General features: G+C 40.8%; 1 protein-coding gene across 2 annotated transcripts in view; it reads left to right on the plus strand.

Moving 5' to 3' along the window:
- The window catches only part of clic4 (chloride intracellular channel 4), a 132,652-nt gene that overhangs the window by 57,916 nt on the left and 49,512 nt on the right, over positions 1-25,224 (plus strand). For both annotated transcript variants that reach the window (XR_010968881.1, XM_068011339.1), the window contains exon 3: positions 22,823-22,948. Coding sequence is in view for 1 of the 2 variants with exons in the window: in XM_068011339.1 (XP_067867440.1) it covers positions 22,823-22,948 (126 nt within the window). In the remaining variant the exon portion in view is untranslated. The remainder of the gene's footprint in view (positions 1-22,822; positions 22,949-25,224) is intronic.

The raw sequence follows: 25,224 nt of genomic DNA on the forward strand, positions 1-25,224 counted from the left end.
CAATATGGAAAAGAATGAATGGCATTTTCAGTGACTGGAAAATATTCACCATGAAAATTGCTTCTCATGTGGATGAAATGATTCCAAAATGAATTCAGTATTAGATTCTGTCAGAGTGGTCCAGCTCAGTAACATTGAAGATTGTAGAAGATCCTAATACCCTACACTGTGTTTTACTACCTATCAAAAGCATGATCTCCAGGCAAAATCATTTATATGAAATCACCATATCGAAAATATCAACATTATCACATCAGCCTTCTGCCAGCTTCTTTGAGACTCGAACTGGTTGCTCTGAAAATGGAAATTTCCAACCTGTACAGAAGAAATTCCAGATGGATGAAGCTTTAACCGTAAAAGTCAGATTTTGTTAACAAAATCAAATTGATGAAAGGATGTTGGCAGTAAAGGGGTAAAGCTGGTAAATTCCTAATTTTGTTTTAGAAACTGGGCGTACTGTTGTATTTGAAGGCTCAAATTTACAATGACCAAATAGTTTCAATATGTGCCTATTAAGAGTTGCATCCTTTAATCTTTTCTTATTTCTTAAGCAAGGATGCAGGTCTGTTTTCACAATATCCTGAAGTGGATTAACCTGGTAGTGCATCAGATATTTAATGCTTGCATTACATTACGTTAACTTTGGCACGGCCTTGAATGCTAATTAAATCTGCTGATGGCAGCAAAACACTCTCCAGCTGGGGAGAGTGTAATGCAAATGAAGTAGTAAATGGACTTTAATAACATAAAGCTACAACATGATATAATGCAATTCTGTCACTTCAGAGTGTTATATTAAACACATCTAAAAATAACTATCTTGTCATGCAGGCCCCCACCTGCCAAGAATGAAGCATAGTAATTTTGTCATATGAACATTGATTTTAAACTGTTGCTGGAGTGAGGAAATGACTTGTTAAACAGATCAGTCGTGGCTGGAAAAAATATTTGCATACTAACACACATTGCTTGGAGGGACAAAGGGGCTATTCCTTGCTCCAATTTAACCCACAATGGACTTTGAGCACCAGGTATCATGTGTAAGAAGAGACATTCCAGGGTCGGCTAAGACAAGAGAATCCACAAACAGACATGGTCAGACCAGCTAGTCACATGACAAACCTGCTTGGCAACCTGGGTTTTTTCTGAATTGTACAAAGAGTTTGAACCCATTAAGACTGTTTTGCTTCTGGAGTGAGAAGACCTCTCCTGTCTGCTCCCATCTCTTTCTCACAAGCCTGTGGACCCACTGAGGACACATGAACCGCAAGAGAGAAAAGTCTCCTACATCAAACAAGGTTTAAGAAGAATACTGGACCCCAACAAAAAGCAAGACCTACCTACAATCAAGGACTCTACAGCGAGCTCGAAGAACAGTAACCAAAACCATCATCAGATATTGCCTCAAACTTTTCCACTTTATTTCTTCTGCTCTTTTTTGTCTCTATCTGCATGTTTATATCGCATATGCATGCTAGCGTGGGGGCGTCGCATATCCATAGACATTAACCGAATTAGAGTTTTAAGTTTAATGAAGTTCAACCTTTTTTCTTTAAACCTAATAAAACCTGTTTGGCTAGTTTCTTTGCCTTATAGTTAGAAGTTAGTGAACCAGGATTCACTAAGGGAGAGCTAAAAACATGGTGTGTAAAATTAAACCCTGCTATGGTAAGACCAGGTGAAGGCTGAGAGGGAACCCTAGACCCCTTTCTCACCTAGTCATAACAATCTACTCATAACTAAACCCAGAAATCACTACAAATGAGTGCTCAGTGCAGTCATATTACATTCCTCTGTCTGCTATTTGAACAGATGTGTTAACTCAGTTAAAATAAATAGGATACTACCTGCATTAAATCAATAGACTGAAGAACATCCGCCAATATCCTTAACAGTAATGTCTAGCCTCTGGTCATGTGAGTCATAAAATTTTTTTGTCTCGGTGTTAGCTGTCGTATTTATGATGTAAGCTACGTAGGTTTTATGCTCACCTTAACAATGGAGGCAGTATTTCAGAGAAGGACATTTTTTTTGGTGATGGAGCATTTATTTGTCTAGCATTTTGGGTAGGTGCAATCACCCTATAAATGGTATACATCTCCTCTGGAAATGGTGCACAATTCCAATGTGACATCACTCTACTATATCAATGTTACCATGGCTAGTGATACTCTCAACTTTTCTCTCTCTTTCCTCCTAAGCTGCAACACTTTTCCACCTCCCTGCATCTTCACTGTGTGGGAGTCAAGGCACAATTGCCTATCCTAACTCATTTTTGTCCCAGGACCTCAAAACTGTGGAATACCTGGCAGTCATTTTCAGCACTTATAACCTTCAGGCTTTCAATCCCTAAGCTTGTGTCACCTAATTATTACATCTTGATTTATTCCATCTCTTTCACACTTTTCTGTCTTGATGCTATTCTGTGCTATTCGGTGCTCCCTTTGTGTGCTGAATTTAAAAAAAAAATACGTAGGAGTACAAGACAGTTGAGGATGGGAAAAGCCATTCAGCCTACTGAAGCTCATTCTTCCAGTATTCTAACTCTGCCAGTCTAACATCTAACTGCGCTTTCAACACCCCGGCCATCCAGCACTATACTTAAATGAGAGTGCTAAATCTTTTGACATATTTATGGCAGATATATTTGACTGCAATGGGTAGGATTATTATGAGCCTACTTCTGAAAGTGCTAGGATTTCAAATCGGCGTGGAAAGAGGAAAACCCTGCTCGGTCTGGATTCCACTGTTACAAATTCTGACCTCTCCCACTGCAGACGTTATGCTGCTTAACCACCCTTCCCAGGCCTCACACAGTTTTGGGAACGGCAGCTCTCCCACCCTGCCTAACAGATTATTCCAGATATTTCTTTCCATTTGCATAAAGAGTTTCCTTCTCATGCCTGATCTAAATTTAATTTCACTAGTTTATAGGTTTGGCCTCTTTGAAATTTACATATGGGATATGTAAACACGTCTCAGCAAAAGCTCTTATGCATCATGAATCATGCCTTTAAGTGACAAAAAAGAACAGTGCTAAATTTAGAATAGCATTGACAGTATTTGATTTGGTTTTTAAAAAGCCACACAAGACTACAGGAATAACACTTAAGAGTACTTCTAAAGAGTAAATCCTACTCAGATATTGTAATGTTCCTGTCCTGATTTCAATGTCACCCCTCAGTGAACTGTGAACAAGTGGTGAAAATCATACGGGATGAAAAAGTTGATTACAGATTCCACATTTTGGTCTCTGCACAGGCAAGACAGAGGGCCCATTCATCACAGTCTCACAGTTCTGTAGTGTAGGGCTTTGTGTGAGCACTGACTCCATCTGTTGCCTCAAGTACTTTCATGTGATAAATACATCATATTTTCCCCTAATTGTAAAGTTCAGTAAAAGTTGGGACAAATCTTCAAGTCTTCACCTGTCTCTGAGCATGAGTTGTTCTGGTAACCTTCCGTTAGGACCTGGTATGATATAGGTTGTAGAACTTCTGAAAAAATCCATAAAGCTTTTGACTTTTTCCCTGCAAATCCATTAAGAAGGAAGTTGAGACCAGTGGACAGATTCTTACTTGAAAGACACAGCCGTTCAAAACAAAAATAATTACATAAATAAATAAAATGCAGCTCAGTTCCCCAGATAGGTCATATAATGTCTTTTTTTTTAAACCCAATTTGTTCAATTTTCTCCCATTATCCTATGAATTGCTGACTAGCACCACCTCATCCAGAATCTCATCTCAGCTGCTGATTTTCACATGTGAGCCTGGGCAGTGAGTGCTGGCAAGCTATTTCATCCTAGAGGCATCAGAGCCCATCTGACCCTGTCCTCACTTGACTGGGGTTGCCAATTCTGGTTGGATGTACAACTGGAGGTTTCATCACATAACCTCGTTGCTGTAACAGCTCAGCTCAGTTCTTTGTTGGCCAGTGGGTGGCACAGTGGTGCAGTGGTTAGCACCGCAGCCACACAGCTCCAGCGACCCGGTTTTGATTCTGCGTACTGCCTGGAGTTTGCAAGTTCTCCCTGTGACTGCGTGGGTTTCCACTGGGTGCTCTGTTTCCTCCCACAGCCAAAGACATGCAGGTTGATAGGTAAATTGGCCATTGTAAATTGCCCCTAGTGTAGGTAGGTGGTAGGAGAATTGTGGGGATCTGGTAGGGAATATGGGATTAATGTAGGATTAGTATAAAATGGGTGGTTGATGGTCAGCACAGACTCGGTGGGCCAAAGGGCCTGTTTCAGTGCTGTATCTCTAAATAAAATAAAATAAATAAAGGTCACTGAGGAGAACACCTTACTCTTCTTTGAACCGACCCATGGGATCTTTTACATCCATCTGAGAGAGCAGACAAGAGCTCAGATTAACATCTCATCCTAAAAAACAGCATCTGCTACAGTGTAGTAGTCGCTCACTACTGCACTGGAATGCCAGCCTAGATCTTGTGTTTAAGACTCTGGAGTGGGGCTTAAATCCACAATCATCTAACTCAAGAGGTGGGAGTGCTGCCAACTAAGCCACAGCATCCAATCTACCTGCAGCGGCATGAAATCTCTGTGTTTTGCACAAATCATTCTGTAGCTCCTTATTATTACAAAGTCTCACAGCACTCACCACCTTCATGATTTGGCCCCACTAAATAGCTTGTTATTTGTGCCTTTCATACTGATGGAATTTAGAGCGAAATACCATTCAGCTGCTTCAAATTCTGTCTGCTTACCTCCCCTGCCCTGCCCTGCCCTGCACACAGTGCCAGTTTTCAACTGCTATGACCCAATTAAGGCAATTAAGTTTCTGTCACACAAATGTAAAAAATGCATGAATTGGTTGTATTGCATTTGAAAAATTCACTAGCGACTGTAACAGTATTAGAACACACGAGTTTTGCACCAATTATCCAAAGAAAAACAATAACCGTGCAACACTCAGTGGTAACAATGGCAGGTAGCTACCTTGGTGCTTAAAATATTTTTCATAACACAAGGTTCTAAGGTAATCAGAGAACCAGTAAATTGCAAGCAATTTGTAACCTTCACTGCCAGAAGATACATGATAGTTAAATGTAGCAATAAATTTTGTGGATTATCCTGTAATAATTATTTTCTGTCGGGAGTATTTTGTTGTGGATTTGATGGCATAACAACCGGATGGAGCTGGTACAACTGTAACAGGAAAAGATGTTCCATCAAATCAACCCAGATGTTACTGGGGACACTGAAAAATGTGAGGAAATTTTACAATGGGCAATTCACAGATTTCCGACAGGCTAATATGTGAGTCAGAAATCAAAATTCAGCTCATTCTTTCAAAGTTCCCTTGATGGTTCATAGCTAGTGGGTTATGGGAAGCTATGATATTATTTTTGATGGAGTCTGTTGTGAAAAAGTTTGAAAACCGTTGTTGTAGAGGAATAACATCCTTGTCCAAAGCTGCGGAGGGCATCTGCTCCCTTTGGCCTTGTTCTACATTGAGTCCTTGAATAAGGGATGGGTTTTCCAAACAGGCCTACATATTCCATTAATGCACAAATGTAGGCCTTGTATCTCCCCTAGGATCCTTTCCATTGGGCATCCTCCTCCCCCTTTGCCCCATCATTAGCAGCTGTATCTTCAGCTGCTTAGACTCCACGCTCTGGAATTCACTCCCTAAATCTTGCCACCACCAATTTTAAAACTCTCTTTAAAACCAGATTCTTTGACTAAGCTTTTGGTCACCCTTGTTATTCTTCCTTTATGGCTCAGCATTCATTTATTGATTAAACCTCTGAAGTGCTTTGGCATGCTTTTCTACATTAAAGGCCCCAAATAAATCCAAGTTATTGAATTAGCAGCAACCATAGTAGCAATGCTGACAATTGAGACTAAACATTCTTCAGAAGTTCTGATGTGTTGACTGCAAAGAGTGCTAATAATTTTCAGTTACACATTTCTTCTTGCTTTTAAGTGCAGTGGGTTGTTATACAACTGCCTTTGTATCAATATTTGAGAAGAAAAATTATAGTGTATTTCAGGAGTCAGGTCAGAGTTTTTAATATAGAAGAGAACCCATGTTCTCACCAGCACTGTCCTTACATTAAAATTTAACAAGTTAGTGAGATGAGACAGTCTGTCACCAGAGTTGTCGCCTGTGTATCATGCTCGCTGACAAGCAGTTTCAGATCATAGTATAATGGCAACCTTATCACATTATTTTTTCAAAGATATACATGTTTGTGCTTAATTATGTTTGTCATTCCTCTAGAATGGAAATGCTTCCATTTATGACAGCATTGAGTAATCCCAAGTCAATTACAGTAGGAAAAAGCAGAGCAAAGCTTCCTGTATGAAGCCTCAAAATGTGCCTTCGTCCAAATCTCTCTAAATGAAATTACCAATCTGTGTCAAATTGTGGTCAATTTAGTGCCTGGGGTCCAATAGCAATGTGAATGAAACTAACCAAATTTATTTTAACCCCTTATAGGGACTAAACCAAACCAAGCGTACATCCCTATGAATCTCCTTTAATTTAAGTTCAAACTAGACAGATCCTTACAGACACTTATTTGGGTCTAAAGAACTGAACTAGTCTTCCCTCAAAGAAAGAAAACTAACAGAGAATATTACCACCTTTTGGATAACCTTTTTTAAAAATAATTATGGCTGAGTCATAAATATACCAGATATTAAAAAGGTCTAGGAACCTCTCTTCAATACGTATCTCTCCACTTAAAGAGACAGAGAGAGGGGGTTCTTGTAGATGTATACAGAATGCTACATGAGACAATTTATGAACTTTAAGTGGCTAAGTATACCACAATATCAAAGATTACTGAGATGTAACACATAATCTTATTTCTAAAATAGAGTCCAAAAGTTCAACCTTGATATTGTTACAGCAAAATATCTTTGAATATCCATTAAAATTTAAAGTAAACTTTTACCTTAAACTTCCCAAGTAATCCATAAGTTGAGCAGCATTGATGAGAAAGTCAATAATTCTAGTTTCTTGATTCAAAAACTCTCATGTTTATACTGTTTCTAAGCTATCATCTGACCTTTTAGCATATAGGTGTTACCTTTCTGTGTGTGTTTTTCCTGATGTTGAGATCCATATTGGGTAATATTGTTAGCTACCATCCCCACTTAACTTATTTGCTGGAAACCCCCTGCTCTTGAAGTTGTGAGCTTTTATCTGGTCAAAATTTATATTATTGGGTTTACATGGCATCTGTTTCTGTAAGTACCATTTAATTTTATTATTTTATTATCTATATTGTCTTTTTATGGTACCTTGAATCCTTCTTTTGCATCATTCTGTCTTTTTACTAACACTATCAACTAATTAAGTTTATAGCTATCTCTTACTGACGTCACACAGGATGTTTCAATGTGTGTTTATCCTCCGATTCCCTGGAAACAGAGACCCTGAAATGGATTTCACAACTTAAAAGGTGTTTCTGGTTCACATTCTATTGTAACAGGGACCTTGGAAGACCTTGACATTTTTAACTCTACCTTCATAAAGGGGAATTTCAGTGAGTCTTGAAAACTGACCATTTATTCAATCTTTAATTCGAAAAGCTATAATATATTAACTATATCTAAATTCTACCTAATTAAGCCTATGTTTCATCACAGCACATGACCAAGTTTAAGACCAGAATTTTGACACAGGCACACCTTTTGCATGATGAACTTTTATTTTGAGAAGTAGGAACATCAATACTTAATCTGTCAAAAATGTTGAGTGTGCCACTCAATCATCTCAAAGCACTTTTGAGGAGTACATGATTTTAGCATTTGTTTTGACATTTGAGATGAGGGCAGTTGAAAACTGCTCCAATACTTTTTCTTCTGTAAAGAATATTTGAGAGTCAGGTTTGGCTGAAGGAAATAACTTTGCCACTCCTCTTGTCATGTGACCCTGTGTCATTGCAAATGCTTGTGCTGCAGTTGTTGAGGCAGCTGTACAAGATTGAAATGCAAATGGTAAAGCAGCACAGCAACAAAAAACAGAATAGTACATATGCATTTATAAAAATAACAGCTGCTATGGGCAGCACGATATGAGTCTGAAACACAGTCTCAGAGTCCCAGCAATCTTATAACTTGCTATTGACATTTATATGATCTTGGTCATAGCGTATGGCAGCCACATGTATTGTATTTTAATAATATGTTAGGAAAACAAAAATGGGGCTACCTGTATTTTTCTCTTTCTATGCTGTATGATTCTATTGCAATAAACTAACAATTGTGAGGTCAAAATATCTTTAACTAAGAGCAGCAAAAGAAAGGCTTTTAAATATACAAACAAGAGCAAATTCCTGTATTATCCAGTGTTTGCGGTGAAGGCTGTGTAGTCCAGGGCAACTGCAGGCTGGGCAAGAATGTAAATTCTTTCTGGACTGTGGATTGAGCAATGATATTAGTTGGCTAAGCTGGGCTGGGTTGCTGTATGTATTCGTCCATACTTCTTAGTATGTTTATCTTGCTTTCATGGTTTCTAATAATTCAGTGTTTAATAATAAAGAAATAATCACTTACTGCAAGCTTACAAAGTCCATCTTGCAGACTAACCTATTTGCCTAATCAGCATCCAACTGATTGCTTAATTGTAACATTGATACTTGGTGATGGATATGGCCTTACATCCTCTTCTCTTTTTGCCACTGATCTGTCACATGATAAAGCTAATATGGCTCAATTTTGCATCCCCAATAGATGATTCCCCAATAGGTGATTCCGGAGTGTGTTCCTGATTGGCTTCTCTGATGTCTTAATAATAATATCCAAGTTAAGCAACTGTCCACTTCGTACCAATTAAAAAGCTTGGATGTTGCTTCTTGATAGTGCCTTTCTATGTCCCTTGTTATTTGTGGTGTAATTTTAAGCTATTACCAGATTTCAGCGCTGGTAGCCTTTGTGTTCTCTTATTAAAATAAAACTTTTATCTGTGGTTATTTTGTTCTTTTTTAGATCTTAGCATTTCTAAAATACTAGTTTGGAAAATCTTTCTTGATCATAGATTGGCTCTTATTTTCTTTCTTATAAACAGTTTCATTGATGATAGTCTGCCCTAAAAGGTGACTGGGGTAATATGGTAAGATAACAGACTCTTAGAGAAATTGTTTCCATTACCCCACATTTTCTTCATAATCCATACTTACATCTCCACAAGTCCATTTAACTGTGGTAAATTCAAACTTGAAGTTGTGTGAGGTGAGATTCCCTTCTTTGGAAATTGTCTGAACTTACAAACTATGTCCCATTGGTCACTAAAGACAGCATTAAGTAGCTTACATACAATTTATCATTGCTTCACTTGTTGTGCTGTGTACCAGGTACACTTCTGGGTAAGTTGAATAGTATTCAATAACTGAATTATTTGCGAACAAATTGGTATTAACTTTTCAGTACTGGCTGAAATATCAGTCGTTCTGCTTGTCAGCTTAACTTCAAACAGGATAAGTAATTTAGAGTACCATCTTATTTTATTTCTTACCTCTCTCCATTATTTTTTCTTTGAGGAGACCTATGGTCTTATCTCTTTCTTCTTCATTGGCTTTTGTATCCTGGTCCCTATTCTTAATCATGTATCAGTGATGTATATACATTTTTCAAATGCACTGAATAGCTGCTCCTCGATAACAACTCACTTTTATTTTAGCCTCCTGCAATTTTGATTAATGCTACAGTCTCATGTAATCTTTATCAGAAAGGACATCCACTGGTGCTGCTGTGTCAAATTTAATTCATGACCAGAGGTAGTTACCAATCTCTTTTATTTATTTGACTTATAGTGATTATATTTATATAAAATTCCCAAGTTATATTTGTTTTCCAAGTATTGTCACACTCACAGAGGGAACAGTGATGAATGTGAAATGAACTGGAGGAATTATGAAATAAAAGTCAACTGTTGAACTGAATTACAAAAAATGGATACATTTGTGCCATAGACAAAATGCAGTCGCAGTCAGGTGACCCCCCCCCCCCCCACACACACACCGCCCCCCCACTCCTGTACTGTCAATAAACATGTTTATCTGTTGAAGACGAAACCCATTATCCACTTCTGAATTAGCTTTGGAGAAAAGACATTGTAATGGAAGACAGCCCATTCCATGTTAACAACTCCTATCTGCAGGAATGGAACTAACAAAAACTTTTGCAGACAGACGAACTCCAAAGCCAAAGCCAAAATAATTGGTGTGAAAAACACCTATTAATCAAAATGGACCACATTCAGATGCCATCATGTAACAATGGTTCCCATATCCTGGAACATTTTATGAATCACCCCAGGGGAGAGAGCCCTTAGTCACCTGACCGGCAGCCCAACCTGACAAGTTTCTACCTTAAAAGGTATCTCTCTGGAGAGAGAGGGACAGAGAAGATCTTTTCCAGTCAGGAGAGCTGTGAGACAGTTCCAGCTAAGGAGGAGTCCTGCCGATGACAACTTTTAACTACGACAGCAGAGAAATTGCAAGGTGACTTTGGAATTCCCCATCTGTGAAAGTGAACCAGGATTTCCACCATTGCCTTTGGATTGAGGCTCAATCACAAGGAGCCTGCGACACTTCATCCTTTTCAAGATAATGAACATTCGGGACTGCGCCACTGAAAGATTTCCTCCTGAAAAGCTTCTAAAGGTTTCTTTTAAAACAACAAACTCTTTTGCAGCAATTGGATTCTAATTGCATGCTACCTTCTACTCTATTTTTTCTTGTGTGTGTGTTTGTGTGTGAATGTGTGAGTGGGTGAAATGGCAAATATTTTTAGTTGTTGTGTAGAAATGAATATTTATCTTTTTTAATCTCCGAGAAACCTGTTGTATGTCTATTTAGTTGATCCTTAAAACACAGGGGAACTAAAAAGACTATTTTAAAAAAAAACTATCTGCAGTCAGTTGAGAGGTGAAAAATGGAAGTCACCCACACCACTTCCCACCTCTCCATATCAGAATGCACTTAATTGTTATAAAATCAAAATACTGCCGATGATGGAAATCTGAAATAAAAATAGAAAGTGCTGGAAATACTCAGCAGGTCTGGCAGCATCTGTGGAAAGAGACGCAGAGTTAACGTTTCAGGTCGGTGAAAGTTCATCAAGTCGGGGAACGTGCAACAAGCTGACCCAGTGTACCATCGTCATGGGGAGGGAGTGCAGGTGGCAGGGTCGCCCGATAGCGAACACATGTCAGGATATGTGCCTACCCACCAGGAGGGGCATACCGGCTGCGTCTGAACTACCTGCAGCTGTCAGATCGCCAGTGCAGAAGAAGACTGCGGCTGTCACGGGAGACTGTCACATCTCTTTGTGAGATGTTGGCAGTGGATGTTTTCTCAAACTGTCTTCGAGGCCATCCAATGCCGGTCGCGCTAAAGGTTACAATATCTCTTAACTTCTATGCGTCTGTCTCATTCCAAGCCTTAGCAACAGACTTGTGCGGAGTCTCACAAGCAGCAGTGCACCACTGCATTAAGGTTGTGACTGATGCATTGTTCCAACGTGCTAACCAATTCATCACGTTCAAGGCGGACAACACTTGTAAGGCTGAGAAAGCCAGCGGCTTCAGCACTATATCTGGGTTTCCAATGGTACAGGGCATGATCGACTGTACTCATGTGGCCTTTAGAGCCCCAGCAGGTCAGTCGGGGGCATTGATTAACCGCAAGGGATACCATTCAATGAATGTTCAGCTCGTCTGTGATCATCGTTAGAGAATCATACAGGTATATACACGTTACCCTGGGAGTTGTCATGATGCCATCATTCTCCGAAACTCCCACGTACCTGCACTTTTTAGGCCTCCATACAGAATGGAGGGATGGATACTTGGCGACAGGGGTTATCCTCTGAAGACATGGCTCATGACACCAGTGAGGAATCCAAGGGGTCATGCGGAGGAACGATACAATGAGAGCCATGCGGCCACCACAGTGACCTTCGAACAAACTATAGGCCTGCTTAAGATGAGGTTCAGGTGTCTTGACCGCTCAGGTGCAGCACTGCAGTACGCACCTTCAAGGGTTTCAAGAATAATTGTCGTCTGCTGTGCCTTGCATAACCTGGTGACTGAAAATGGAGAGGCACTGGAGGAGGATCAATGTCAGCGTGATGTGTCATCAGATGACGATGATGTTTCTGATGTTGAAGCTGGACACCACTGACTTGATGATCATGGAGAGGAAGCTGAATGTAATTTGGATCTAAGTGCTCGAGAGACAAGGGTGTCTTTAAGAGGCAGATGTTTCCATTGAGAGTCTGTAAATTTTCGCACAATTGGGATTACCGTATGACAAGACTAATTGTCAGGCTCTGAAAGGGCAAATTCACTCACCTTCATGGGGAGAGAGAATGCGACGATGCAATCCTTCACATCATGAGGAACGCCACCCAGGTGTGAGACCTCACATGTTGAACTACTTTTGTTGAGCAACAATGTTGGAATTGACTTGAGGAAAGCCATGACAAAATCTCAGAGAACCCGATTTTATTATAATATTTTATAACACATTCAAATAAAAACCTTTCAATTCACCCTGTGAACCAGTAGTGATGTTAAAGTGATTTCTTAAATCTTTTCCGAGTGCTCTTTCGGGTGCATGATCCCTCGCCACCAGACACACCAGAGGGAGGTGGCTGAACTGTTTGCTGCCCTGCTTGTGATGACTTTGGCGGACGTCCTCTGCTTGCTCACGACCGTGAGGGCTCTGGCATCTCAGGGTTCTCCTGAGAAATCTCATGAGTACCCTGTAACACCCTGGGATTTCGCTGATCACATGTCCCTGGCAGAGGGAGCAAGGAGCTGCAGGATGCATCAGAGGCGCCCTGAGAGGAACTCCCATATGCGATCTGCTGCCCCTGTGCCCTCGTGAGACTCGGACGATCCTCAATGGTGATATCAGAGGGATGAGCGGCCTCGAACTGGCGCCAGCGCATCAGATTCTGCTCTCTGGTGCTCTGGTCCAGGGAGGCCACAATCGATCTGACGTCACGAAGTGCATCCAGAACTGGCCCTTCCACTGCAGCCGCCAATCTGTCAATGGGGGAAGCCAGATGTTCAATTGCCTGAGAGTAAGCAGAACTCATACTCTGGATGAATGTAGCCAGAGTTTGATTAATTCCGCGCATTGTCTCAGGCAGCTCCACCAGATTTTCAAGGACCGCTTGCTGCACCTACAACATCTCCCGCCGAATGGATGTTCTCAAAGGCATGTCATCAGCTTGCTGCTCTGCACTGGCCTGGCCTCCCACACTGCTCCGACTGTGTGAGGCATCGGCCGATTCTGTCTCCGGTGGCTGGCCCGGCACCTGTGCTGTGCTGACACCTGGATGTGAAATCGAATCCACGGACACGCAAATCCCAACCGAGGTGTCTGTATCTGCGCTGGTGCTTGGTGCGTCGCGAGGATGTGACGGTGCGCCCTCTGAGGCGCCCTCCTCAACCTCAGAGGTGGATGGTGGTACAACTGAGATGCTTCCTGTTCCATGCAGTCACCTGCTGGGAAAATCATATTGATCAGTTTGATCAGAAAGCCAGAGTGGAGAACATGTATTTGAGTCCATTATGGTCACATCAGTGTGATGTGACTTTTGAGGACCAAATTATGTTCATTAGTAAATCATAACAACATTGGCCCATCAACACTCCCCCACCCTGCCCCCTCCCTCCTGAAATGCACTAATACACCACTTTCTGGATTACTCACTCTCATGGCCATGTCCACCGGCCTCGCCATCTGCTACAGCTCGTCCTCCTTCCTCCCCTGCTATCATCAATGTGTCCTCCTCCATTCGACTGAGGAATGCTGGACTGACCACGCACCACCTGTCCGGGACCTTTTTCAGGCGTTGTGTGCCCTCTTTTCCTAATGAAAGAAAAATATTAGGTCAAACATTTTTGTGCGCATTTCACGCAATCACCCAAATGGGTTGATGTGTATTTTAACTGCTGTGCCATTGCTGAGCGTGCCCTCATCAATCCCTCCTTAATGTTCATCTCACATATGCCCATCTTGCATCCCAATGCAAGGAGGCAGCCAGGCAATGATCACACAGGGGTTCCACATTGCATCATGAATACAAATACACCCTCCCTTGACAAAATAACGATTAGATGAATGAGGAATGCCCCTTACCTGGGCAGAGTGAAGCAGGTCATTGAGGCACTTGTGGCACTGTATCCATGTGCGCCGAACGACACCACGGCTGCTGACCTCCTCTGTGATCTCTAGCCAGGCCCTCTTTGTCACTGTTGACGGTCGCCTTCTACCATCTGCATTGAAGAGGATATCACGCCTCTCCTCAACCGCCTGAAGGAGGACCTGTAGTGAAGCATCCGAAAAACGGGGGGCTGAGTGAGTGCTTCTCCCCTCCATGACTTCCTCCACCTGTGTTTAAATCTCTAACTCCTTCTGCCCTAACAGAACTGTAGCCTCTCAGTGAACTACAACTACTACTGCAGATTTTTAAACAATGAATGAGTACCTGGTCAATTTCATTGAGGTAAACATTTTTCAAGGGTTTACGTCAGACATTACCGGATGTGGCTCCGCCCCCTATGATGTATATCTTCCCGCCCACACCAGCCGATTCAGGTCTCAGTTACGCCGCGGGGCCGCTAATTGGCTGCCCCGCACGTGATGCCGGTGGACAGGAGACGCAGCGCGGGAACGGAGGCCGCATCCGTTTGAGTTCCACCCGTACCAGAGCCAGCGATTAAGGTAAAATTCCAGCCATAATCTGGGCTGATACTTTAGTGCAGTTCTGAGGCAGTGCTGTGCTGATGGAGGTTCCATTATTTGGATAAAACGTTAAACCTAGAACCCATTTGCTGTCTCAATGGATGTAAAAGATCCCAGGCACTATTTGAAGAAGGGCGGGAGAGATTTCCCCAGTAAAACAGTTTAAGTGGCCGTTCAGCTCATTGCTACTTGTGCGATACTGCAGTATCATATCCCATCTGAGATTCATGAACATATATGCACAATATGCCTTTTCTGAGATTGGTATGAGAAAAGTGTGGAAAATGTTGAGCTGCCTTGTCTTGAAAGTAGGAAATTGAGAGTTTTTTTAATGAAGTTTGTAAGTTATTAAATATTGTAGAAAAGATAGTTTTTGATATATGACATCAATCTACAACATGACAATAGTAAAAAGACAAATTTGATATGAAGAAGTATTTTACACAGAGTGATCAACACATTTACTTGATTTACTGGGTAGAGTAATCAAGGTGATGAGCCTAAAAATATTTAAGGAACAGTTTGATATAATTATGGAGGCAGGGGAAGCATGGGGAATTGCAAGGTCTTTCTGATTTGATGAATTACAATGGGCTGGATTGTACCTTAGGCGGACGGGAATTCGCCACCGACGTAAAAGACGGTGGTGAACCCGCTTCCGCCTAGCCCGGGATTCAGTCCGTATTTTGGGGGTCCCGGGCCTTAATTGTCCCAAGGCGGGACTTCCACCCGCTTGTGGGAGGAGGTCCCGCCTCAGTGAGCTGCCGGCCAATCAGCGGGCTGGAAACTCTTAGTCCCAGCAGCACCACCGGGAGCGGTGGCCACTGCTGGGACTGCAGGTGGGCGCGGGGCCCTTAAGTGGCTATTACGTGACCACTTGAGGGCCTTAATTGGCCTCAGGCGGGTGAGCCGTTCCCCTGCCCGACTGCCGTAAAGTTGACCGGAGGCGGGAGTGGGGCGGGTAGGCCTCCCGGAGCCTCCCTCTCAATTTTACGCTGCCCCCACACCACCAACTGACCCATTGGAGCGGCGTAAAATTCCGCCCAATGTGTGGGTGACCGTCCTCATTCTGTGAACCAAAAAAATTGCAAGAAAATGGTTTTCTCCTCTCTTGTATTGGCTGCAAGAGCTGCTAAATACACCTCCAGCTGCTTTTAAATATCTGTTTTCCTTTACTCATGAGAAATTACTTAAGGTGATTATTGACTTTCACTTTTCCTTTTCTTCATTAACATTTTCAAAATCACTTTTGTAAGGTTCTTATTATTCTAACATTTCATAATAAAAGAACAAGAACTAGATTTATTATAATTGAAAGCAATTTTATAGCCAGTAGTTCTCAAACTCTGAGATAAACAATGGCCCAACTGGTCCCAACTGTTTGGTTAATTGCAACAATGGTACAGCATTTACTGCTGTTCAGACCTAAAAATTTGTTTAAATAAACTGATATATCATGATTACTTCTTCAAAACGAATTAACATTTGCACTATAACCTAAATGACCACCTTTCTGTTTAATTCCAATGAGATGTTTTGGATGTATTAAAGCAATTTTGATTTTTTTGGGTTATAAGCTGGCGAAAGTAACATTCACACTGCAATGTTTTCATCAGTACTCCAAATCTGGCTGTATGATTTAAAGACTTGGCATTGCTTGACCTTAGTATCCTTTTCTGATTAAAATGCAGATGGCTATGGGTGTTCGTGTTCTGCTCACTTCCTCTGTGTGAGTGCATTTCCTTCCAATGACGTTTACAGTAAGTTGCATGTGCTGAGCTCCTGCTGAAAATATGAACATTTTGTATCAGAGAAAGGGGGCTTTCCGGACACTTTGCTGTTAGCTGCTGTGGTACTTGGTCAAAAGGTCATGGAAAAATGCCAAGGCACTAAATAATTTCCTGTAATTGTTTGCCAAGTTGAATATTTCTCTCTCCTGAAGGGTGACCATATGTGGTAGGGTGAGTATTTAACAGCTGCATGAAAAACATTATGAAGGATTTCCTTTAAGAATTGGGTTTTCTGACATAAGATGGACAGATTTCTGTGTATTTATACTGTCAAAAGATTTTGCAGTAAGTGCTGAGTCTTTGAACTTGAATGCATAATCATTTGATTAGGAGACTGGTGTTCTCCTGGACCAAAATAATTGAATAAATATTTATGTGTTGCCCTAAATTTAAAAAAGCACTCAGTGAATTGTTTTGTTCAGTGATAAACTTGTGAAAAAACAACTTAAAGTAATTGGGGAAAGGGAATTAGTATGATAGAGATAAATACACAGGAAGAGATAATGCTGAACCTGATAAAAAAAAATATGCATCCTGCCAGTATAGAAATGATGCAGATGCCCATGTGCGATAATTTACAATTTACTCCCGGGAAGTAGGGACAGACATTGTTCTGGCAGCTGTACAGACTTGATTCAGGATATGACAATCAAAATCACAGTGAGTGAGTGAAGGGAAGCAATTAATAGCTGAGAAAGCAATTTTCCAACGCTAATGGGGAGACTCTAAGATGTTATGTGCATATTCCATACAAATGTGCAAGCAGATTTGAAACAGGCCTGACTCCTGTTCCATAGTTAAAACCAATAGGATGAAGTGAGCACAGCTAAGACTCAGGAGTTCACTGCAGAAAGAATCATGTTGTTCCAATGAAAGAGTTGCCTCAACAAAGACGCACCAAGTTAGTTGGCTCAGAAGTCCAATGGGGAAAAAAGGAAAGCTAACTTCAGCAGAATTTAAATTAAGACACCAGGAATTCTTAAAAGACACAAGAAAAAGATGCTTAGAAAAAAATTGGTAATTGATGTATAAATGTTCCCATAGATAACATCTGTGCAGATCTACCGATTGTAAGGATAAGCATTAAAAACTGAATGCTAAAAGAAGCACATTTTCAAAATAAATAAGGAAATGACTGTTTGAGAAACAGGAATTGCTTACAACATAAAAAAACAAAAAAAGCATAACTGAATGAATTAGGTAGATTATTGTGTTCAAGAAGTAAATCTTTCCTTTATCATTGTCATGGATCTGTAATTATTTTTCTCCTCGGATTAAAAACCTGTGTGTGTGCTTTAAGACATTGTTAAAAACAGTGCACCTTTATGGGAGAGAACGTTCTGGAGAGACAATATGCCACAGCTGCATTTTCTGTTACCCTGGGCAACAGCAGGAGAGAGAGCTCACATGGTGCAATGGCCAGAATTTTACGCCACCCCAGAGGGTCGGATGGTGGCATGAGGGCAGCATAAAATTGAGCGGCAGGCTCCAGAAGGCCTACCCGCCCCGATTCTGCCCTGGACATGTTTACGGAGGTCAGGCGGGCGGGGGGCGGTGGGGGTGGGAAACGGCCTGCCCGCCCGCCCGAGGCCAATCAAGACCCTTAAGTGGCTACTTAAGGGCCCTCGTCCACCTCCAGGGGTATTTTGCCCATGGCAAGCGGTTGTGCTGGGGACGTGAAAGGCCGCCCAGTGATAGCTGCCAGCCTTTCTGCGCCCTGGGGGGGGCATGGCAGTCGGGCACAGGGTGCCCGGTTGAGGGCCACCCCTCCCTCCCAACCCACCCCCGGAATCCAAGACATCCCTCTCCTCCCAAAAGACCACTCCAGCTTCACCAGGGAAGGACCGATCAGCCTGGTGAGGCATGCCCCTACTTACCTTCCCTCCTCGATCCATGGCGTCAGCTTGGCTGCAGTCCCAGCAGTGGCCACTGCTCCCAGTGGCACTGCTGGGACTAAGAGCTGTCAGCCCGCTGATTGGCTGGCAGCTCACTGAGGCGGGACCTCCTTCCTCAAGTGGGTGGAAGTCCCCCCTCGGGACAATTAAAGCCTGGGGATCTGTAAAAAACGGGACGGATCCCCAGACTAGGCGGAAGCGGGTTTGCCACCGACTTTCACATCGGAGTCCGGCTCCCGTACATCCACCGTAAAATTCCGGCCAATGTGTCCACTTGACTGTGTGTGGAACTGGCAGAAACCGGCTGAAACCAGTTATTTCTGAGAGATTTTCCAGCGAAGCGAACTGAAGAGAAGAAAGGAGCTGTTTATTCTATCTCAGCAAAAATTCTACAATGAACTACTAGCCAAGTTAATTCCCCGAGTAAAGAAGAAAAGCTTTACCTTTTCAATAAATAATTTTTATTGCTGTGCTCATTGTTCTAAGAACTGTTTAATGCTATTGCAGCTGAAGAGTTGAATGCCTATCTTCTGATGGACTATTTGCATCTGGATGAAGACTTCAAGTGACCTTTGACTATTTCCACATTAGAAGACTGCATCCATCAGGAACATAACCTACAAAAACTTACTTATTTTATTATTAAGAGACAGCTAATTTGAAAAACTCCACTTTTAAAACTGTACTGTTAGTTTACTGTATGTGTGTAAATTAAATTAGAGTTAGGTTAAATTAAGACGTTATAAGGTCTTTAGACATAGGTTTATCTTAATAGTATTTAAGATTTAGTTTTTTAAAAATAAATAGTTAATTTGTTGTTGTCTAAAGATACCTGGTTTGGTCTATTTTATTCTGGGGTCACTAGAGTGTTTAACTGTTTTGCAGTTGGGTAGAAAGCTTTAAATAATATGCTGCGAACTGTGGAGTGATGGGACTGAATTAACAGTGCGTTGCTCCCGCCACAGTCATAATATCATGAAAAAATGCCCTGAAATGTTGCTCTGTATATGAGGAGAACTACAGAAATGTAAATTGTTGAATGGGACGTGCTCTATCAATAGTCCAGGTACATTATTAAACTTTTATATATAATTTAAAAAGGGCATTTTAGTTTGCTGTTTAGTCATCCTCTGTACTGATTAGTCTTATTATGTCAGCAGGGTTAATCTAAGCCAATACTTCATTAGTGTAGAGAATGTATGCCTATAAATTCTGGTCAGCAATGTTCTTGTATGAATACTTAAAACACTTGTACCAAATTCCCGAGAGGTGTTAATATCTCCATTAAAATAGTGCAGAAAAGTACTTGGTAGCAGTATATTAGTATTTATGAGAACAGCACTGACCATAGCCTCCACCTATTATGAGTATTCCCTTTAATTTTCCCTCAGAAACTACCAAAGCTTCTTACTATCTTTTATGATTCTTTGTTAACTTTTAAAAATTAATTTTCAATAAATGTTAGAACTTAACTTTCAACTGACCATGATGTCAATTGTTTCTTTGCCTTTGCTTAATCTTCAAGTTTTTTTAACTGCTCTGTCTGCTCCTTCTTAAATTTCCCTGTCCATTTGCTCTGTAATCTTTTGCGATCTCTGTTGCTGCTCTTGTTGATTTTGCTATTTTTACATTTTGATAGTAAAACATCTTGAAATCTGATTGCTAATGAATTGTTTTTTTTAAATGATCATTTGGTGATTTGCATGTCAAAAATTCTCAGAGGCTCAGTACTTTTTTAAAATTTGCTTTGAACGGAGTAGGGGTTTCCTAATTAATGCTATCATGGATTAATTACTAAAGGGCATTGCAACACACATATTACATGCTGTAAGCACTCTTTTCTTCTCATACAGAGTTAACAACAAAGTTTTGGTCATTAGTACACCACTGTCTGAACCTGGTACTAAACAACAAAAGATCCGTAATCAGATTTTAAATTCACATGCACGGAAAACATTTTCAAATCCCATGTAGACATGTCAAGTTAGATTTGGAGTATTGGGAGCAGACATTGAGTAAAGTCTTTTAAGTCGTCAGAGTTCCAAATCAATACATTTCAATTTCACTTTCAATTGCAAATTAGGACTGATCCCTTAGTTTGCTTAATTCCACTATTCTTGTTGAACTATAAATGCATTCAATAATACCCATCTTTCCAGTAATTCCTCCACTCACTCATTGTGAAGGTATTGGCCTTTGGCTAGTGTCTGCTTTCTTGGGCTCAAGTGTAAGTCTAGACGGTGAGTGCTGGCAGGTTATTGATCGATGGAGGGCATTACAGTTGAGGTCAATTCTGTCCTTAGTTGATGTCTATATGCAAGCACTTTCTGAAAGGGTAGTTGGATTGATCGGAAATGGTGACTTTGCTGATTTCTCCTCCTTAGCCTTGGCTGTTGAAATTAGTACTACTTTTATAGTTGGTGTTTCTACTCATTAAGATATTTGGGGAATCAGAAGAGGCAATTTTGAAGTGCTTGATAGTAGCAGAACACCTCAATACTGACATCCAAGAGGAGGCCTGCAGCTACATTCCTGTTTTTACCCTTGATCCCAGCTGAAGGCTCTGGTGGAGCTGGATCTGGGTTGAGACGGTGCCCAGACCAGGAAAATTCAGCGACTCATCCACTCACAGGAGCAGTTCACCCCAACAAGCTACGCATTCTGAATGTCCTTTGAAAGGAAAATCACCACTGTTGTGTGTTACCAAGATTTTGATTTGCGTTCCTCTCATTAATCACTGGGTTCTTTTAAATAATGGCCATTCTGGGACCATCCATAGGTTCTGTTTATGTACCTATAAGTCTTGATTGATTACTCCAAGCTAATTCTTGGAATACTTTCTATAAAAAAATGAATTACTTCCATTTTTCAAAATGGGATGCCTCAATGCCTTTTAACATTTATAATCTGCCCTTAATATAGTTGTATTATCCCAGGACAGATGTGAATCAACTTTACAATGTGAATTAAAAATTAACAGGGTAAAACAGTAACAATTTATCCAACAGGAACATATTGCAAGTTTTATTCTGAAAAATAATTACGTTGGTAGTTCTTCTGTAATGTGAAGTCAGTAAAATTTGCTCATTACAAATATACAGTTGATATTTCTTTTGAGTTCTTTTTTCAGCACTTTACAGTGATCATATTCTTTTAAGCAAATATACAGCTTTAGTTCCGAAGAAGGGTCACTGACCCGAAACGTTAACTCTGCTTCTCTTTCCACAGATGCTGCCAGACCTGCTGAGTGAATCCAGCATTTCTTGTTTTTGTTACAGCTTTAGTTTCTGTGTGAATATTCCGACAGTACCGAGAGCTCCCAAGTTACAAGATCCAATATTTTAAATTTTGCCATGTGAACAATACTTAAATTATTGCCCCACGCTGTAGAGAATATGTGCAACCCTCTTTAATGCTGTTTTTATCTTATATAAAATAGTCCTGAGGAAACAGAAGACAGAAACCTGCAACTTCCTTGTGACTCTCTTTACTATTTATCTTTCTCCCTGCTCCGTTCCTATCCAAACCCAGAGATCTGTGATTCTCGTGGTGAAAAGGAAAATAATCTGATTTTGTACTCTTAGTTTTAGCTGGTTAACCAATGACAATAGCCAACAGTTATAAAAATGTAAGTCTGCAAGACAAATGGGTCACAGGAGGATAGATGGTTTATGAGAGTGAAGTCGTATCTGTAGGCAACAGCACTCCATTAATGTAATACCAGGTTTAAAATTCTCTTGTTCTACCTGGATAATATACTATGACAGGACTGTCACTGTGATTGATTGTGCTGCTGATTTCTCTGGAAGATTTTCGGCACTGTCCCCGAATAATTCATTCTGTATCGTTAGTGGATCTCCCATGACATTGCTCACAGTAGGTCACAGGGTGTGCTGTCTGCATTACCTATCTATCAGGTTGCTGATGTCTCTATCTCATCTTCTACTTCTCTCCATCTCCTGAAGTTTCAGCTTTTCTTTTTGTGAATGTTTGCTTCTGTGTCTCTTCATTTCTGGTTAATTCTCTGTCATGATCTTTTCCCTCTGTCTTTTTCTTTTCCTTTTTATCTCTCTCTTCTGTTAATTGGCATCTCTCTCTTTCTTTTGTTGGATGCTGATCAGTGTGGAGAACAGGTGGTAGATAGTGGAAGGATCTAGCCAGGGTTTCAGGCAGGTTTCAAGTAATGCATCAAGAGCCAGGGTTCAGGGCATCAGCGGAAAGCAACATGAAGCAGCCTGAAGCTTGCTCAGTCTGTTTGTACGGCACTAACACAGATTGCCGCAATGTCCACAATGTGAGCATTCTGTGCCCTGTCTTTGAATTGTATTCTGTATTGTGGCTGCCCAGTTATTTTCCTGATGATAACTGATGACATTCTCTCACTTTCTTAATCAATAGGAAACCTGCTGACCTGCAAAATCTGGCTCCGGGTACACACCCTCCATTCATAACCTTCAATGGAGAAGTGAAAACCGATGTCAATAAGATTGAGGAATTTCTTGAAGATATCCTGGCTCCACCCAGGTAAGTGTCTCAGCGTAGGACTACAAGTTTCTGTTTCCCTGATATCCATTGGACAACTACAGCATCAAACTAGATTAATGGATGTTCCAGAATAGTGCTGAGAATTTAACATAGTCTTCCAGATGGAGCCAAATTGAAATTGCCACCAATTTCACTACAAGCAATCAAAAAGCACTGAAATGGGTTTAAAACATCCTAATTCAAGGATATAATTTTGTAAACACCCACAGAACAGGCTTTTGCACTGCAGCCTCTTAACTAATTTTTAAAAAATTGACCTGAAATGCAATTGGATCTATAACAGGCACGTTAATATTCACTGATTAAAAAGGAAAAAAATAAGAATACTCATCTGCCATCACTAGATGCAGCCACGAGATTCAAGCCCCATTCCAGCACTTGAATACATGATGTAGGATGACACTGCAATACAATACTGAGTTGGTGCTGCTCTGTTAAAATTGCCATCCTTCAGATGTGATGATAAGCTGTCTGTTTTGTTAGTTAAGGTGGGCATTAAAGATCTACCGTTTAAGTAGAGTGTTCCTGGTGTTCTGCTCAATATTTATCCCTCAGACAACACCACCACAACAGATTGACTGGCCATTTATCACATTGTTACCTATGGGATCTTGCTATGTGGAAAGTTACTGTTATATTTGCCTGCTTAAAAACAGCCACCACACTTCAAAGTAATACATTGGATGTGAAGTGTTTTGAGATTTTTTAAGAAATGTAATGGGATGCAATTTAAATCCATGTCTTTATTTTCTTTTAAATGAAAACATATTTTAAAAAAAAATTCTCACAGCTTTCGCCCCCCCCCCCTCCTGCCCCCCACCACCACCCTTCTGATGTCTCCAGTAACTTCTCAGTCTCTGCCCATACAATCTCCTCTGGTTGTCTGAGCGACCCATTACTGCTCCCCTGCTGTTTATCATCTACATGTTGCCCCTGGCCTTGTTGTTCTACTCCATTAGGTCCAACGGTGAAGGATAGAACTGGAGCCATTCGTCACACACATTTATAAGCTTTTATTTGCAGAGATGCACATTACAAACATGCACTTAACCCAGCCACCACAGTTCAGTTCCTGTTTATAGGAGCACAAGTGAATCTCCAGTTAATGCCCACCACCTGCAAACAATTTAATACGCAATTAATTTACAATTAACACTTGACTTCACCAGCCTTCTCATCTGCCACCTCAGCTTGAATCAGATGTGAAACGTTGGCAAACTGCTCAACCCCAAACTGAGCTTCCTCCCTCACATCTGTTCTGTTGCTAAGTTAGGAATCAGTTAAGAAAAGTCAGGCTTGTTTTGATTTTTTAAAATATTGGTTTGGATCCTGCCCATAGCATTTGGTTCCAAACTTCCATTGGGCAGGCATACTTGACAGGAGTGGGTCAGAGATAGGGCTACAAAAGCTTCACTGTTGGATTCTCAATCATGCTCTCTTTTGAGCACAGTTACCCATGTGAGGTTTGGCATTGGTCAACTTACCATTATATGTTTTGCACAGCTTTTAAAATAACACTTGCTTGATGTATAAGCTCAACAGAATTTTTTTTAAAGTTTTAAAGTTTTAATGTTGAATAATTAAAAGAAAAATTATGTCTGTATATGGAACTCCAGCACATTTTTATTCAATAGTGCACAGCTCCATGACACTATATAAAATCCATTTCAGCCCAGTTGCCCATTGATATACTGAAATTAAAATACTGCTTTTCGTCACTTTTGCAATTTAAAATGAGCTCCATTACAGGGTGCTTCAGAATAATTTTTCATCAGCAGAATTCTGCTTAGAATTTAGGAGCCCTTCCCATTTTATTGATTGTTTGCAGACTTGCAAAGCTTGTGGGAAAACATTCTTAAAAATGAGCAGCAAGCGCACTTAGATCATACAACCAAAACAATAGGGTTGATCTGAATGTGTTCCCTTCTTACATTGTCTATGTTGGCAGTTTTTGTGTGGTGATTTTTTAGAGTCTGTATTTCTTCTCTGTTGCAGTACTTCCCAATTAAACGCAAGTGCTCGCAGCTCCCTCTGATTGATCAGTGTAATTAACATCTGCAGACAATTGTAAGAACAGTCACTGCACAAAGCAGCCTATTTAATTCCCTGTCATTTTACTACACAGCAATTCATCTTCTGAATGTCATTCTAACAGCTACATCATGCTGGAAGAAAACTGTGCCCCTGCCCCTTTATATGTCTGGTGGTGAAACACTCCACTGCAGCTACTGCTGTTGATTTTCTTTGGTTTCAAA

The sequence above is a fragment of the Heterodontus francisci genome, chromosome 31 (genome assembly GCF_036365525.1).
Source record: "Heterodontus francisci isolate sHetFra1 chromosome 31, sHetFra1.hap1, whole genome shotgun sequence".
NCBI classification, from domain to species: Eukaryota; Metazoa; Chordata; class Chondrichthyes; order Heterodontiformes; family Heterodontidae; genus Heterodontus; species Heterodontus francisci.